Source organism: Tursiops truncatus, chromosome 1 (genome assembly GCF_011762595.2).
Source record: "Tursiops truncatus isolate mTurTru1 chromosome 1, mTurTru1.mat.Y, whole genome shotgun sequence".
NCBI lineage: Eukaryota > Metazoa > Chordata > Mammalia > Artiodactyla > Delphinidae > Tursiops > Tursiops truncatus.
In genome coordinates this window covers 157,674,788-157,689,830 of record NC_047034.1, presented here as the reverse complement: position 1 = coordinate 157,689,830, position 15,043 = coordinate 157,674,788, and the positions used below count along the sequence as shown (strand labels likewise).

General features: G+C 49.3%; 1 protein-coding gene across 5 annotated transcripts in view; it reads right to left on the bottom strand.

The window, feature by feature from the left end:
* The window catches only part of PHC2 (polyhomeotic homolog 2), a 102,426-nt gene that overhangs the window by 4,211 nt on the left and 83,172 nt on the right, over positions 1-15,043 (bottom strand). For all 5 annotated transcript variants that reach the window (XM_073792390.1, XM_019938164.3, XM_073792398.1 and 2 more), the window contains 5 exons: positions 5,581-5,783; positions 3,753-3,882; positions 2,803-2,917; positions 1,613-1,754; positions 384-660 (listed from right to left, as the gene is read on the bottom strand). In XM_073792390.1, coding sequence (XP_073648491.1) covers positions 384-660; positions 1,613-1,754; positions 2,803-2,917; positions 3,753-3,882; positions 5,581-5,783 — 867 coding nt within the window. The remainder of the gene's footprint in view (positions 1-383; positions 661-1,612; positions 1,755-2,802; positions 2,918-3,752; positions 3,883-5,580; positions 5,784-15,043) is intronic.

The window sequence follows — 15,043 nt, the reverse complement described above, 5'->3', positions numbered from 1 at the left end:
CACCGTCACTCAGTGTAAACGTTCTTCGTTCTAACGTTCTCCTTGACCGATTTCCTCCACTCCCACTTGACACGCCTCCCAACTCATCCCGGAGACACACAGGGTTGGTCACGTCATCACCTTCACACAGGCCCCTCACCGAGCCCACAGATAACGGCAGATTACAGCCACGGAACATTACAGTCGGCGCTCCATGCTAGAATGTGAGCTCTTACCGGCAGGCACCTCCTCCTACTCATCTCTGCCCCCCACCCCGCACCCCGTTCCTGAACCCAAGCCTCTCCTTGAACTGCCCGGTCTCTCCTGGTGGCGGCAGGTGAGGTCTCTCACACCCTTGCTTTCCTTGCTACTCCAGGCAGGCGTGGAACTTCCAAGGACCTTACCTGGCAGAGAGCGGATGAATTCGTAGACATCTTCCACATTCCATTTGGTGGGCTCGCTTGGCAGGAAGTGGTGCCCCATGCCCACCAGGTCCCGCATGTGCACGTCAGGGAGCTCCAGGTCCCGCTGGCCTTGTCGCCGGCGGGAGGTGGATGAGCTGGCTGAGATGGGTGACAGGGGCTCCTCGTAGCTTGAGTTGTCGGAGCAACGGCTGGAGTCTTCCTGGCTGTGTGTTAGCTGCAGTGCGGCAGCAACCGAGAGGGGTACAGTGCCTGCTGGCTGGGAGCACAGAGAAACGGTTTTCTTCAGGATGGGGGCATAAAGCACCTCTAACAGAGCGCTGGGCAAAGGCAGGTATATTCTCCCTTTTCTACGTGGTCTGCTACTATGTATCTGAATTCGAGATCAAAAAGCATCTTTTGCCACGTCCCCTCTCTGATCCTAAGCAGAGTCAGTGCCAGTACTGGAGCATGTACCACACTATGCTGCAATGATCTGATTCTACGTCTATTCTTTCTTCTAGATGTGGGGTTTTTAACCAGGGCTCTATGGGTTTAGGGGGATGGTCTGTAAACCACCTGAAATAGCATGTAAATTTTCTTGTGTGTGTCTATATTGGACTGTAGCTTTCATCAGATTCTTAAAGAGGTTTATGGCCAAAACAATAACAATAAACAGCAAAATACACATAAGGTCTGAAGCATCATACTAGGCTCTGAGTTCCTGGAGCGCAACTTAAGAGATTTAGTGCCTAACAGCTCCTGACGTACAGCCAGTGCTAAAACATACTGAATGAACAAACACCCACGTTCCTGGTAGAGACCTTCAAGGACTCAGTGCTCTGATGTTCAGAGAGGCAACAAGGAGGGGAAGTAAAGGGTGTCGGCTGCCTCTCACCTAGCCCTCCTCGGAAGGCAGGTGCTACCTGGGACAGCCTGTCTCTTCAGGCAGGGGAGCCCCGGAAGTCAAGGATGGAGGCAAACTGGAAGAAAGGGGTGAAGTCGGGGCAAGGTCACGGAGGAGGGAAAGTTGAAGCACCCATGGGTCTACATGAAGGGACCTATGAAGGGACACGGGGAGACGGCTTGACCTGACAGATCATGAGAGATGAGAACGTGACGCAGCACTGATGCCAGCAGCGGAAAAGGACGGCGGGCGTCCCGGGTCGTGTCAGGAAGGGAAGTTGGTGGGGACCCGAGAGCACGAGCTGCAGGCTCCGCCAGCCTCTCACCTGCTTCTTGGTATCCTTGGTAAGTGTTGGCAGACTGGCTTTGCTGGCCCGACGGCGGTTGTGGGTTGCGGCTCCCGCCTTCTGCAGCTTGCTCCGGTCCGAGTGGAAAAGGCCCACTCGTTTGGTGCATCCCACATTGTACCTGCCAGAGCCGGGGAACAAGGGCGGTCAGGGCAGTCGCAGGGCGAATGGCCCAGGAGGAGAAGAGCAGCCAAGATACTTGGCAAAAGCTGCGTCTGCCTCCTCGTCCCAGTCCTAAGTCCATCACTCAGTACTAGCTGTGTGGATCTGGGCAAGTCACTTAGCCCCTCAGTTTCCTTATCTAGCGCTGGGGAGGAGACCACTCACTTTCTGTAACTGGTCTGGCAATTAACATAAGCTAACGTGTGCAAAGTGCCTGGCACAACTCGGATCACGGTAAGAACTCAGGGCTGCCACATTCCACTCCACGTATCACCGGGGCCGGGAAACTAGTGTCCTCCGTCCTGACAGAGAACAGCTTGGCAGAGTTGGCAGAGGTGCGGGAGGCCCTCCAGCGCAGCCTGTGGGGAGGGAGGGCTGCGGACAGCCCTACTCCAGCTGGTGTGCAGGGCGTCTCTGCCTGGGGCCTAGAGAGCTCCTCTCTTCTGGGGGCTCAGGCCTCTTCCCTCTCGGCACAAGGATCACTCTGGGCTTAGAGTCAGCAAGTCTAGATCCCCAGCTCGAAGGCTTTAGGCGCAATTACTTCTCCTTGTGCCTCAGTTTCCTAACATGTATAAAGGGCACGATAGCAATACCTGCCCCACAGTATTACTTTGAAGATCAGATGACATGATGCATATTAACACCCAGCACAGAGACTCACACACAGCCGGTCCACAGTAAACAACGCTGGTGTTTACTGTGATCATCTGTCTTCTAAGCTGCGCAAACGCTCGCAAAGGAAACGTCTGTAGCCAGCGCAGTGGCTCTGGGCAAAGCTTCCGGTGGAGGCTTCGGTAAACCCTAAGGAGATGGGAGCTGCCAAGGGCGGGTGCCAGTGGGACCCAGGAGGGCCCGACAAGCTACATGCTGCTTCCTTCCCTTGGACCCTTGCCGCCTGCCCTGCTCTGCTCATGGGAGTTCTTTGCTGCTTCCAGGCAGGTCACGGAAATAAGGAGCTGGGTACCAAGGCGCAATCCCAAGAAAAGGGAAGGGGCTGAGGCTCTCACCTTTTTGCACAAGCCATGGAGCAGAAGCGCTTGGAACGCTTGAACTTGTAGGCAAAGTCCACCCGGCCACAGAGCTCACACTTGAGTTTAAGGGGAGTACCCTCCTCTTTGGATTCTGAAAAGCATGAAAATCGGTAAGCGCGGACAAGGAGTAGTCCCCACAGGACTGCCCACAGCCCCACCCCGGGCCACTCTGCTCTGTCCTGCCTGCAGCAGCGGCTTGGAGAGTGCCAAACTGCTTTGTCGCTATTTTTGGAAGGGCTGTGGTTTCACCCCTGGAAAGTATCCGAAGGTGTCCAAAGATGGCCCCTGGACACCCGGCAGTTTCTGCTTCTAAGGACTATGAGACAAAGCACGGGTGGGGAAGAACCAGCGCCCCTCTTTATGACCCTGGAAGAGAGCAGGCGCTCACAGGGAAAGCTTCAATGCTGTCACCACTGATCTGGAACTACCCCGCCCTTCCCTTGAGGTATCCAGTTGGCTGCCGGCCTGGGTAACAGAGCCCAGGAGTTCTGCAGCCTACGTGGGCGTCCCGTCCCGCCTCCACTTAGTCGGTGGCTCGTGCGGCAAGTGCAGCCCTTGCTGGCCCCCGTCCCGAGTGCAGGCTCCCGAGGCGGTAGAGGAAGGGCACGAGACACCTGGGGCTGCTCCTGCAGGCCTACAACTGGCGAGTGACTCACGCGGGCAAAGCCGCTCTTGGAATCCTGGGGCTGGCAGGAGTGGGGCTGGAGACAGGCAGGGCACACTCAGTTCCCCAGGGGCAGGAACTGCCGTCCGTTTTCTAGGGACAGGGCTGAGCGGGCACAGGACAGGGCAGTCTGGTCAGCTGACATGTTCACACGCTCCCCGGCTCAGAGCCCCTCCGTGGATACTGGGAAAGGACCTTCCAGCCTTGCTGAGTCCTGTTCAGCCCCGCCAGAAGCCCCGGCATCCAGGGTCTGAGACGCTACCTTGCAGATAGGGCTCCTCCATCTCTGAGTCAGTGGTGGTGGTATGGTCCTGCTGCGGAAGTTTCTCAGGCAAGAACCCCTGTGCATACTTCTTCTTGAGATTCCCCACCAGCAGGGATGAGCGTCCCACCTAGGGGACAAGGCAACATGGAGGCCATGAGGGTCAGGTGGGCATGCTTCCTTGCCATCCAGCCTCATCAAAATTACATGTATAAAGCACCCAGGCACAGATGCCCGCCCCTGTATCACCATCCAGGTACACCCTGCTCAAGGCCTGTTTTGCTGTTTAGCTCAAGAGGCAAGATGCCGATGACCACCAAAGCACAGGGATGGAAATGGCTTCAACCCAGGACCAATGGATGGCTTAGGAGGTCAGGAGAATATCTACTTTTCCAAGCGTCTAGGGGACAGAGATGGAGGCAGGGATCAGGTTTCCCGCAGCACCAGGACAAGGGCCGGGCCCCAGCACTCACGCGTCACGGGGCAGGAACACAGCTGAGGCTGTGTGTGACTGTATGTGTGACACACAGACCCAGCCGCCATTCCTGGATGCCTTACTGTTCTCTCCCTTACCACTGCCCTACCCGAGCCAGAGGGACAGGCAGCCACGGAGGAGAAGAGGAAAACGTGGATGCTGGGCCACACCGGAAAGCAAAGGCCCTCGGTGGTGCCAGGATCCCAGACTAGCTGATTCACTCTTTGGTGCACTCCCTTTGTTGCCTTTTGTGCAGGCAGCCTGGTTGCCAGATCTCCTGGGCGATGCTGGGGCTGCTGTCCAATCAGCATCAATCCTGTGAGATCAGCTGGGTTCTGGAGCTTCTCTAGGGGGCCAAAGGGAGGACCTAGTCTAATGAGGGAAGGTATGTGACAGGGCTAGAGCTACTTATAGCTAAGGTGCCCCAGGCCTTGACCGACCTCCAGAGGGAAAGAGGACAAGAACCTGTCTTGGCATTTTTGTCTTTTGGCATTTTAGAAGGGCAGTCCACCCATCTCAGTTCATCAAGCCCAGAGGCTTCGGCTGACTATTCACACCACTCGTGGATCCAAAGAATGTGCAAAAGATAGATGGCCTCCCATGAAGATGTTGTGTCTCTAACAGCCAGTTAAGTTTATCACGAGAGAGGCTGGAGTGCACCTGGCGCTGGGCTCCTCCCACCTAGAGAGCAGGCCACCTGTCTCACCAATTCACACTGTGCACTGCTGGCTCTGGGTGCTGTTCTAATGAGCCATGTTCTTGATTCTTCTGTGTTTCCCCTTGGTCTTATGCTTTAATTGGAGACACCTGATGACGTGCCCCTTTCTAGAGTGCCCCTCATTCACTCCCCTTTCAAGGCTCTGTCCCCAGAAAAGAAGCTTCAGGCTGTAACTCTGTTCACTTGTCTTCCATTCAGATAGATCTTGAGAATTCTCTTCTACACAGCTTCCTTTTGCTCTCTAACCAGCCAACGTGTTGCCATTTGGGGGGGCATTCAAACCCGAATGCCAAAGTCCATCACCCTGCAGCACCAAATACCCCAATGTGAACCCCTTCTAACCAAGGGGTTCGCACTTCACCAGGCAGGGACACGGCTGAGTCTGTGTGGCAACTTCCAACCAAGGGGTCTTGCCAATTATTCTTAATCACTGACCCCTTCTGGACCTTAGGAAGACACTCAATCCTAGAAAGCAAATGGCTCTGATATTCCTTTGGGGGAAAATTAGCAAGGAAAGAGCAAATTTTTCACATTTTCAGAAATTTTACATGGAAATGTAAAGCTATTCTAATACACATCCAAAGTATACTTATTAAAAAAAAAAAAAAAAAGAGGGGAAAAGAAGTAGTCCGTACCGGGAAAGGCTCCGCCCCCTCCTGGATCACAAACCCTTCGATAACATGCGTCAGGATTTGGGGTTTCACAATGGCCTGTGGTGGTTTATTCTCACCATTCTGGGGGGCAGTGCCGGTGATGCTGGAGGCAGAGTTTCCGTTCCCTGAGGTCATGCCGGGGCTGCTGAGGTCGGTCAGTGCATGAACAATGCCCTGCCCTGTCTCTGTACAAGGGAAAGCAGGAAAACACAAGCGGGAGGCGGGGGTCAGAACCAGGTCTAGGCCAGTAGCAGAGCAGGGACTCAACACTGCCCGACGATGCAAACCAAGCAGTCCCCTCCCCCAGTGACCCATTCAAAAGTGGTACAGTCTCAGTGGACCCACCACCAAGTGAGACTACAGTGTGTTCTGCAACAATGCAGCTCATCCGCCAGCAGTGTTTTCTTAATTTCCCAACTGTGCTTAGTCCAACCAGGTTACACAGGCAAGAATTCTGCCTCTGAGGAGTTAAGACCTTGGTCAATATTGATCTGGACAAACAAGTTAACATTCTGCTCAAGGGAGAAAATGTATTCAAGGTGACATCTAAAACCAAGATGAAAAGCTGAACTAGGTATAGGGCTTGGGGCATGAGGGGGTTTGGGGCAGAGAGGAAATGAACCTTCTATGAGGTTCCTCAGGAAAGGGTTAGATTTTAAGCGTGCTGTGAAATGTCAAAGTACTGAACCCCACGTGAACATTTTAACACAGATCCGCCTCATCGGAGACTGGTTATTTGGGATCACTGCATTAAGACATGCGTGTATTCTGTTTCTCCACCGAGGAAGCCCCTAAGCAGAGCTGAGGTTTTCTATGCTGTTCCTGCAGGTCTCCTGCCCCAATCAAGCCTCTTGTCCAGTTCTCAGCTCCACATCCAATCTGATTCTCGGCCAACCACAGACTCCTTCCCTCCAAGGAGAGCCTTGCTTAAGATTTCCTCTCCACGGGGCTGCCAGCCTTTCTCTGAAGAGCCTGACAGAGCTCCAGTAAGTATGATGAGGTGCCTTTACAGAACCACACCACAAGGGACCCCCTTTCCTCCACTCCAAACAGTACCTCTCCTGAGTTGCTTCACTGTTTTAGAAGCAACTTTCCTCTCTTCACTTTTTTAACTCTTTCCCCACCCCCCCTTCCCAGGGCCATTCTCTACCACCGCCAACTGTGTGAAGCTGAGGTTGCCTTTAACCTGGAACTTCCTAAAAAAGAAAAAAAAGAAAGAAGAAAAGAAAGAAAAAGCCATTTCTTTATTGCAACAAGCCTACTGACAGTAAGCATAACCCAGTGTGAATGTACGTATTACACACTTTAAAAAGAATTTCAGTATATTTATTAGCTAAGTAATTTTTGCACAAAATTTATATGAAGATGCTCTTATTTCATGTTAAAGATCTAAAAATCCCACCACAGAACAGGAATTCACGATGCCTAATTATGTGGCATGGAGAAATCAAAATAAACTCATTTTAGAAAAGGTTTATAACCGGCTCATTTTCTTACTAGTAGTCCTAATGTGCAGTAAACGGGGATAAATCTTTTTTGTTAAAAAAACAGTTGGCCATGACACATGTCTTCAGTACTCAGACCTCTGTAATTCAACTATAATAAATTTCAGAGCTTAGCAGGAGTTACCTAAGAGATGTGATTAATGAGATTTTTTAAAAATTAATTTTTTTGGAGACAGTCATACCAGCAAGTTAGAAAAATTCGTTTACGTGTTTATAGTCCTTTGAAAAAAATTGTTTGACATTTTTGACCTTTCTATAGGGATGGAAAATTTCTCCGTTAGAATCAGTCTTTCTAAAATTGTAAAGGTGTTTGGGAACTAGAAAAAAAAAATCTTTCCTTAACAATCCATGAATAACTAGGAGGACTGAGTTAATTATACAATCAATCAAATTAAGTTTCTTTGCTTTTAAATTTTAAATATTTCAGTCTATATTTACATAATTACATTTTTGCTTGTATATTTTAAAGTATTTTAAATATGCAAAGAAACAATCTATTTTATTTAAAATAATGAATAAATGTTAAAATAGAAAGCTTACTATGTAAGTTAAAATCCTATTTTTAGATGATGGCTATTCCCCTCTGATTAGAGCCTAGTAAAATATTCCCTGGCTTCGCTAATGAGCTACTGTACAGATTATAGAGTCACAAGATTAGAAAGTCTGGTTCAACCCCTTACCAATGCTTGACCCTTCCCTATAATAGCCCCACCCAGTGATTTTCTGGCATTTGTTTGAATACCTCTAATGACAAAGGAACTCACTACCTCTGAAGTAGTCTGTTCCCAACTTGGGCAGTTCAATTAATAAGTTCTTCCTTATAATGAGCCAAAAATCTATCTTCTGTTAATTTCTGTCCACTTACCCTGGTTCTATTTCTTAGACCACACAGAACAAGGCTAATCTTATTTGTATAATGGGCAAAAACACAGGCTTAGACCTGGCTTAGAGACTGGTCTCTATCACTCAAGTGGATTAGGGACAAGTCCTCTTCTGTCTCTGACCCTTGGTTTCTCCAGCTATAAAATACAGACAATAATAAGACCTACCCTTTAGTGTTGCTACAAGGACTAAGTGAGAAAATGAATAGCAATGAAGCGCTAGCACACTGGGAAACACTCAAGAAATGTTCTTGGTGTCATGAAGGATGTCACTTATGAGCCCAGTTTACGTTCTCTCCTCCAGGCCACACTCCCTCTGCTCCTTTGACGACTTCTTATATAAAAGGTTGCAAATTCATCATCACCCTAGGTCTTCTTTGCCAGCATCTTTTAAAGTCAGGTACTCCGTCAATAGTAACATAATATATCAAGTGTATTGATCCAAGAGATCCTGTTGGTAAGAGTTTTGTTTTGTTTCTTTCAAACACAATCTCGTTCCTCGCTGAGAGCACAGATGGAGGGCAATGAGTGACTGCCTTGTTTTAGTTTATCATACTTCTATGGAATTAATCCATTCTCCTCTGAATTCTGGGATCCTGCCCACCTCCCTCTTTTCACTGATATTTATCACCAAACAGCTGCTGATACCCTGTCTCCTTTTATGGGATCTCTCCAACCTTGTTCGACTCTTCTCCTTACCCCCTCTACCCCCTTCCCTCCTGTCTCTCAGATCTGTGCCTACTAACGTACACTGCAAGACGAGGCAGGCGGGGGCTCCTGAGGTCAGAGTCCTTCCTCGTGCCAAATACAGGAGCCAACAGAGACATTCACGAGCTCAGAGGCTACAGAGCCAATACTTAACTCTGGGAGGAAAAAGACTTTTTGGGAATCTAAGTTTTTAAAAAAGGATCTTATTAAGCAAGAGAACAAACTAATAAACCCCTTCACCACAACATTATAAGCTATCACTCTCCACTATACCTCTGGGCCAGGTTACAGGAGACACAGAATCCAAGGGACGGAAGGGAGAGCGTTTTACGACTGTACAAAGGTTTGCAGCTATTTCGCTTTGCAGTCATCTTGTAGGCAATACCTTATCATGTGCTTTAGTCACAGAGGAGTCTGGGCTATTTCTGGAATGACCATATACAATCTCACCCCCTGCCAAGCTCAGCACACTGAGATTAATTTAATCTGCTTCCCGTTCTCCCAGACTGCTTTGCAGCCTGCTTAAGGGAAAGCCGCTTAAACTTGCAGAAACCTGCCCTGTTGGCCCTGAGGCCAGATGGAAGACAGAGACAAAGAAATTCTCTATCTTTGGAATTCTTCCTTACTCAATTCCCTTGACCAGTCCCGAGGCTGTAAGTGCTGCCGGGTTTCCCACAGGTCTCAAATGCCTTCATACAGAGTTAGCTACCTGGAACTGAAAGGTGGAGGCCAGGACACCCTGAGTAGGAGAGGCTGCAGGAAGGAAATAAAGCCAAGCTTCAGTGGCGGTGGTGGAAGGGGGAAGTAGAATCTAGCCTTCAATTGAAGCTGACCACAAAGGGCTAAGTATTTGGATCAGAATGAACAAAACAATGTGTTCTGGGGGAGTTGTTACATAACATAGGCCTCAACCTTGTAGGTCGCTTCTCAATCTGGTCTCACAGGCGCTGGCAGAAACAGCCCTTATAGGGACTGGATTAAAATAGGAAGGACCCCCCCAGTGGCCCAGTTTGTGAAATTATCTGCTACAGGGCCGGTCTCCTCTGCTAGGCAAAGCAGGTGCCGTTAGGTGGGGGCTGTCTCGGTCTCATCTGTATCTTCAGGGCTAACCCAGCCTCCAATATATAATAGCCATTTAACGGCTGCTGAGCTGGAGCACGGGGAACCCGTGGGCTCCGTCTTCACTCTTGACCAGCGTACAGATCTCCTTACTCTTCCGACAGCAACCGGTCACCAGCTGAGACTGGCACATCACTTTCTAGGTGATAATGACGAGAGGGAGCAGCCGGGCTGGTGCCTGCCTATGGGGGTGGCACTTCTGGGTACCTGGCTATAAAGAAGAATGAGAGCTATTCCTTAGCCCAGTTCTTCCTGTTTGAGTGAGGATTTCCTCAGCAGAAGGGAGATACAGCATTAAATTGGCCCCAAAGGCTGCAGCTCTGGGTTCCCTGGTCCCTTTGAAACACTGATGCTGGCTCCAGGCATTTGGAAAGGCATGATGACCTCTAGAGGCAGAGGCCCGAGACGCCTATAAAAACGGCCCCACCCCCGGGGCCAGGAGGTAGGTGCCCAGAGAGGCCGAGCTTTCCTGCCCACTGAGGACAGAGGTCAGGCTGGCTCCAGCCACGCACCATCTGGGCCACTTCGGAACCAGTTATGGTGCTCTTTATAAGCACAAGTAAGGCAAAAATCGTCAGTTATGCTGAAATATCGTTCAGTACTAACATTTATTGTGGGTATTTCAGATGACCTGGCCACTCATTCTATTTGCCCCTAAAATAAGTCCCCTTGAAGACCTGACTTCAGAGGAAATGAAGGGCAAGCAGAGCCTCTCCCTCTACCCTTCAGCGTGGCCAGTAGCTATTTCCACTTTCTCCAGACCTGAGGAGAAAGGGGTATTTTAATTTACAAGACTTCTAACTACCCTTGCTTGGCAGCAGCAGGAGAAAGACAAAGCTAATGAAGTTAATACAGGATTCAAGGAAGCAGAATAGGTGATAACATGGATCATTTGCCTGCAACAAATTCTGCTCGACAAATGGCAAAACAAGGTCGCTTATACAACACAGAGCGTTCTCTCCAGGCCCCTGGCTCTGAAGTCCGGCTCACTGTGCCTGAGCTTAGCAGGCCAGTCACGTGGCCAGGAGGGGTGACAGCAGGATTCCTAAACAACTGCCTGCTCTAGAGAGACCCTGAGGGGAGCACCTGCAAAGTGACGCCCAGGGAAGCCACATCCCAGACAGGGAGCAGCTGACACAGACCAGATGCACCTGGTGCTAACAGAGCACGGCAAGCTGAGGGCTGAGCCCTCTGGAAAGGCTGTGGCCTCCCTTTACAATCTCATTAGTTATATTTGGGCCCCTAAAGAAATCAGTGCTGCTCTGAAAGTGAGGGAGGTAAGATATCTCATTAAGCACCAATTTGTTGAAAGAAAGAGAGACAGAGGGAAAGAGAGAGAGAGGGGAGGGGAGGGGAGGGGGAGGGGAGAGGGAGGGGGGAGAGAGGGAAGAGAGAGGCAAGGAGGAATGGCGGCTCTGTCCTGGGACCCTGACAGAGTATTCCATTAAAGAGATTCATTTGGTTAACAACCTGCTTTAAAATGCAAATATACACCTGTGGCCATTCACACCTGGCTGTGAATCACTTAGAGAAGCAGATAGCTTTCCTCCCAATTTAGGGATGAGGTTTGCTGGGCGGACTGGGGCATGAAGAGTGGACGTTTTGGATCAGGGGCACTAGATCACAGAGGACCGGAGTTAGAAGGGCCTTGGGTCTAACATCTTAATTTCCCAGAGGAGGAAAAGGGTGCATAGTTAAAAGTGTGCATTTTAGAATCAAGGCAAGAGTGGGTACCACCTAATTTGGAAGAGAGTACCTTCTAAAACAAGCACAAAAGAAGCCCTTAGAGAGCTGGGAAAATTGTAGGCCCCTTCCCACCCAGGGTCCCTCCTGAGAACCAGAAGGCTGGAGGTACCAATGCCAGATGCTTGGAGCATTTGCAATTCTGCCAAGGACCGAATTACTGTCAGACCCACGAAAAGCCCCTGGCTCCCAGACGCACAGCAGGCCGCGGCTGTCTCACACAGGTGCCCTCATCACCCTGCCCCTCGGAGCACTTCTGCTCTTAGGGGCCTCTCCCGAGAGGGAAGAAAGGGCTGTGACAGGAGGATCCCTTTGGGGCGCTTTGCCGAGTCACAGGAGGGCAAGGCCCTGGCTCCATACCTGGTGCCTGCCAGGGAGGTGGCGGCCCAATGAAAGGGAAGCTGGGCCAGGTTGCCTCAGACGCGCCTCGGTGTCACTGCGGAGCGACCTTGTTGAGTCTGGGTTAAGAGGACTGGAGAGCAGACAGGCTTCCTGGATCCTAAGCATCTGGGTCTGGCAGGGGGGGCTCCTCCTCCTCCCTGGCGGCCATTACCATACAGCTGACTCTCAGGCTGTCTCTTAGGACACCGGCAGAGAGAGCGGGCCTTCTGACTCACCCACACTCCCCAGCTAAAGTGTACATAAGCTGAATTGTAAACAGCTGAACGTTTTCCAAGCTGCCACCCCCAGCTCTGGAGGAAAAAAATCAATGGAGCGACAGCCAGCCGCCCCCGCGTGGCTCGGATGGGAGCCAGGGGGGATTTCCAAACAGCTGCAGCACTGCTGCCCGGCCCAGGCTGAAGACCAGGTCCCACTCAGCAGCAGCACCTGCGCTGGTCAACGTGCGATGGCTCACTAGCCGCAGGGAGCCAGGGACAGAGTTCAAAAAAAGCTCTGCAGCCCTACGGTCTCCAGGGCTGCGGTCAAGGGCTCCCAGATATCCTAACATCACAGTTCTCTAGCAGACGCTGTGATTTCACAAGGCAAAAGGTCTGGAACCAACAGGAGAGGCTCTCCGCTAGAGACATCAGGATCACAGGAGACAAGAGGAAAAATGGCAGAGTGGAAAGGCCACCAGCACTGGGGCAGACCTGGGTTCATACTCTGGTTCCATCTTTGATTACCTGTGTAGCTTCAAGCACTTGGTACCTGCTCTGCACCTTAGTTTCTCCGTCTATAAAAATGACAATCATGCTGCTTACCTTGCAGGGTTACAGGGAATGTTAGAGTTTATATATGTAAAATGCCTGGCACTGATTACATTTAGAAGCTGTGCTACCCAGCAGTTAAGACTGGGATCAGAAAGACCCTATGCTTAAATCCTAGTCTGTAATCCCAGGCAAGTTACTCTAGGCCTCAGTTTCCTCATCTGTAAAATGGGGTACTCATCTCTGTCCCACATGGCTGTGGTAAGGATTAAATAAGACACTGCAGTTACGACACAGTGGAAGAGGCCTGACATGGCTATTGGAGAGCTCCCATCACTGAGACTCGAGAGATTAGGAAACTGCCCCAGTCTCACGCACACTGAGCCTGGCCTCTGGCAGCCCCAGAGCAGAGCTGTTCTTTCACTGGTCCAAACTCAGGCATCATTCATGTTCCTCAGGTGCTCTGGCCTACTCAGTGTGCTGTCCTTGCACTCCTGAAGTAAGGCTTCGGGAAGAAATCTTACTTCCACTTTGACAATGACTGCAACACAAGGGAAATGCACCTGCCCTTTGGGGCAGACCACACGTCCCAATTCACCTTCAACAGTCGTTAACCCAAAGGACATGACAACCGCCAGATTCCCTCCCTTCCTATGCATTTCTTTCATAAAGAGTCCCAGGGTATTACACAAAAGAACCCCAGGAACCAGAAAAGAAAGAACTCAGGAACAAATAAAGAACCACTTTTCCTAGTGGTTCTTATAATGCCAGGAGGCGGTTTAGCCTGTGAAAAGAAATTACTTTAAAAGGCTGAAGAGAAAATCATGGAAGATGGATTTATAACAGTTAAAAAACCAACTAGAAATGTTTAGAAAATTCTCTTATTTACCAACTGCAGAAGCACTAATATTCTTAGAGAAATGGGAGAGGGAGGGAGGGAGGGAGGGAGGGAGGGGGGGGGGAGGGGGGGAGAGAGAGAGAGAGAGAGAGAGAGAGAGAGAGAGAGAGAGAGCACGCGCGAGCATGAGCGCACACGCACGTGCTAGAGAAAGCCAAACCTCAGTTGTCCTTGTCTATATAATGGGATAGATAATACTTACCTTGCAAATCAAACTTCTTGATCATTTCTGCCCCCCTTCCTTTAATAACCATTGTCTAAGTTTTCAATCACGCTACTTTGCTACCAATCAGCTGACAGAAGAGATTAATACTGATTACTGGAGGCCTGGAAATGTGGACTTAACCAATTTTTAAAAAAACGGTAGTTGATTCACATTAATTTTGTTTTAATTTACAGTGTCAGTTGCTTTGATTGTTTAAAAATGTCTTAATATAGCTGTGTGGATTTAGGCCACATATGGATGGTTTCAAATAGGCTAAAGATATCAGTAACTAGGGATAATTATACAGTATTTGAGACATAATAGCCATGCAACAAGAGCTTTAAAAATAACTCCCAGCAGTCATGAACTCTCATTTTCTTGCCAACGGTCTCAATATTCAGCATCAGGCCTGCTTCTCCTAATCTACTGGAGAAGAGTTGGTTATGACACGGCAGCTAACAGTCATCTTTTCTTAAGAGAAGCTATGACAAATTTCACTGCTAAGAAGAAAATCATCCAAGAAACAGGTTTTTGCTTTCAAGAGAGTCTAACAGCAAACGGGGACTCTCTTCAACATCTGGATTCATCTTAGAACACTGGAAATCCCTATTTAATAGCAATCATTTCTTTGGCAGATGTAGAAAGAATGTTCTCTTTTGGATTTAACTAAAAAAATCATTTGGAAATTTCAAGTATAGGAAAGCACATCCCTTTTCACTAACTATAAATAAATTTGGAAGGGGAAGGAAAAAGAACAACAAACCATTAAGTTTATTATGCTGGCCTAGATGGTCTTACAATGAATCACATAGCAACAATTTATTATTTAAATTATATGCTATGTTTCTTACTATATTTTATACCTTCAAAAACTAATCACTCTTAACTGTATAACTCGATTAACTATAAAAGAGCCCATCTCGGGACTTCCCTGGCGGCCCAGTGGTTGAGACGCGGAGCTTCCAATGCAGGGGGCGCATGTTCAATTCCTGGCTGGGGAACTAAGATCCCGCATGTCTTGGGGCGGGGCCGAAAAAAACCACAACCATTTCTTGACCATGGCAATTATATTCTACTTTTGTTATTGATGGGGGAAAAAAGCCCTGAATCTGTAAGACTGTTGTCTTGGATAAATAAATGGTTGATTATTTTCCTAACAATTCCAAAATGTCATAAAGTTGAATTAAAGATGGTTTGTTTCAGAGTTTCTTTGCAAGCATCAAATCAGTGTTCTGATG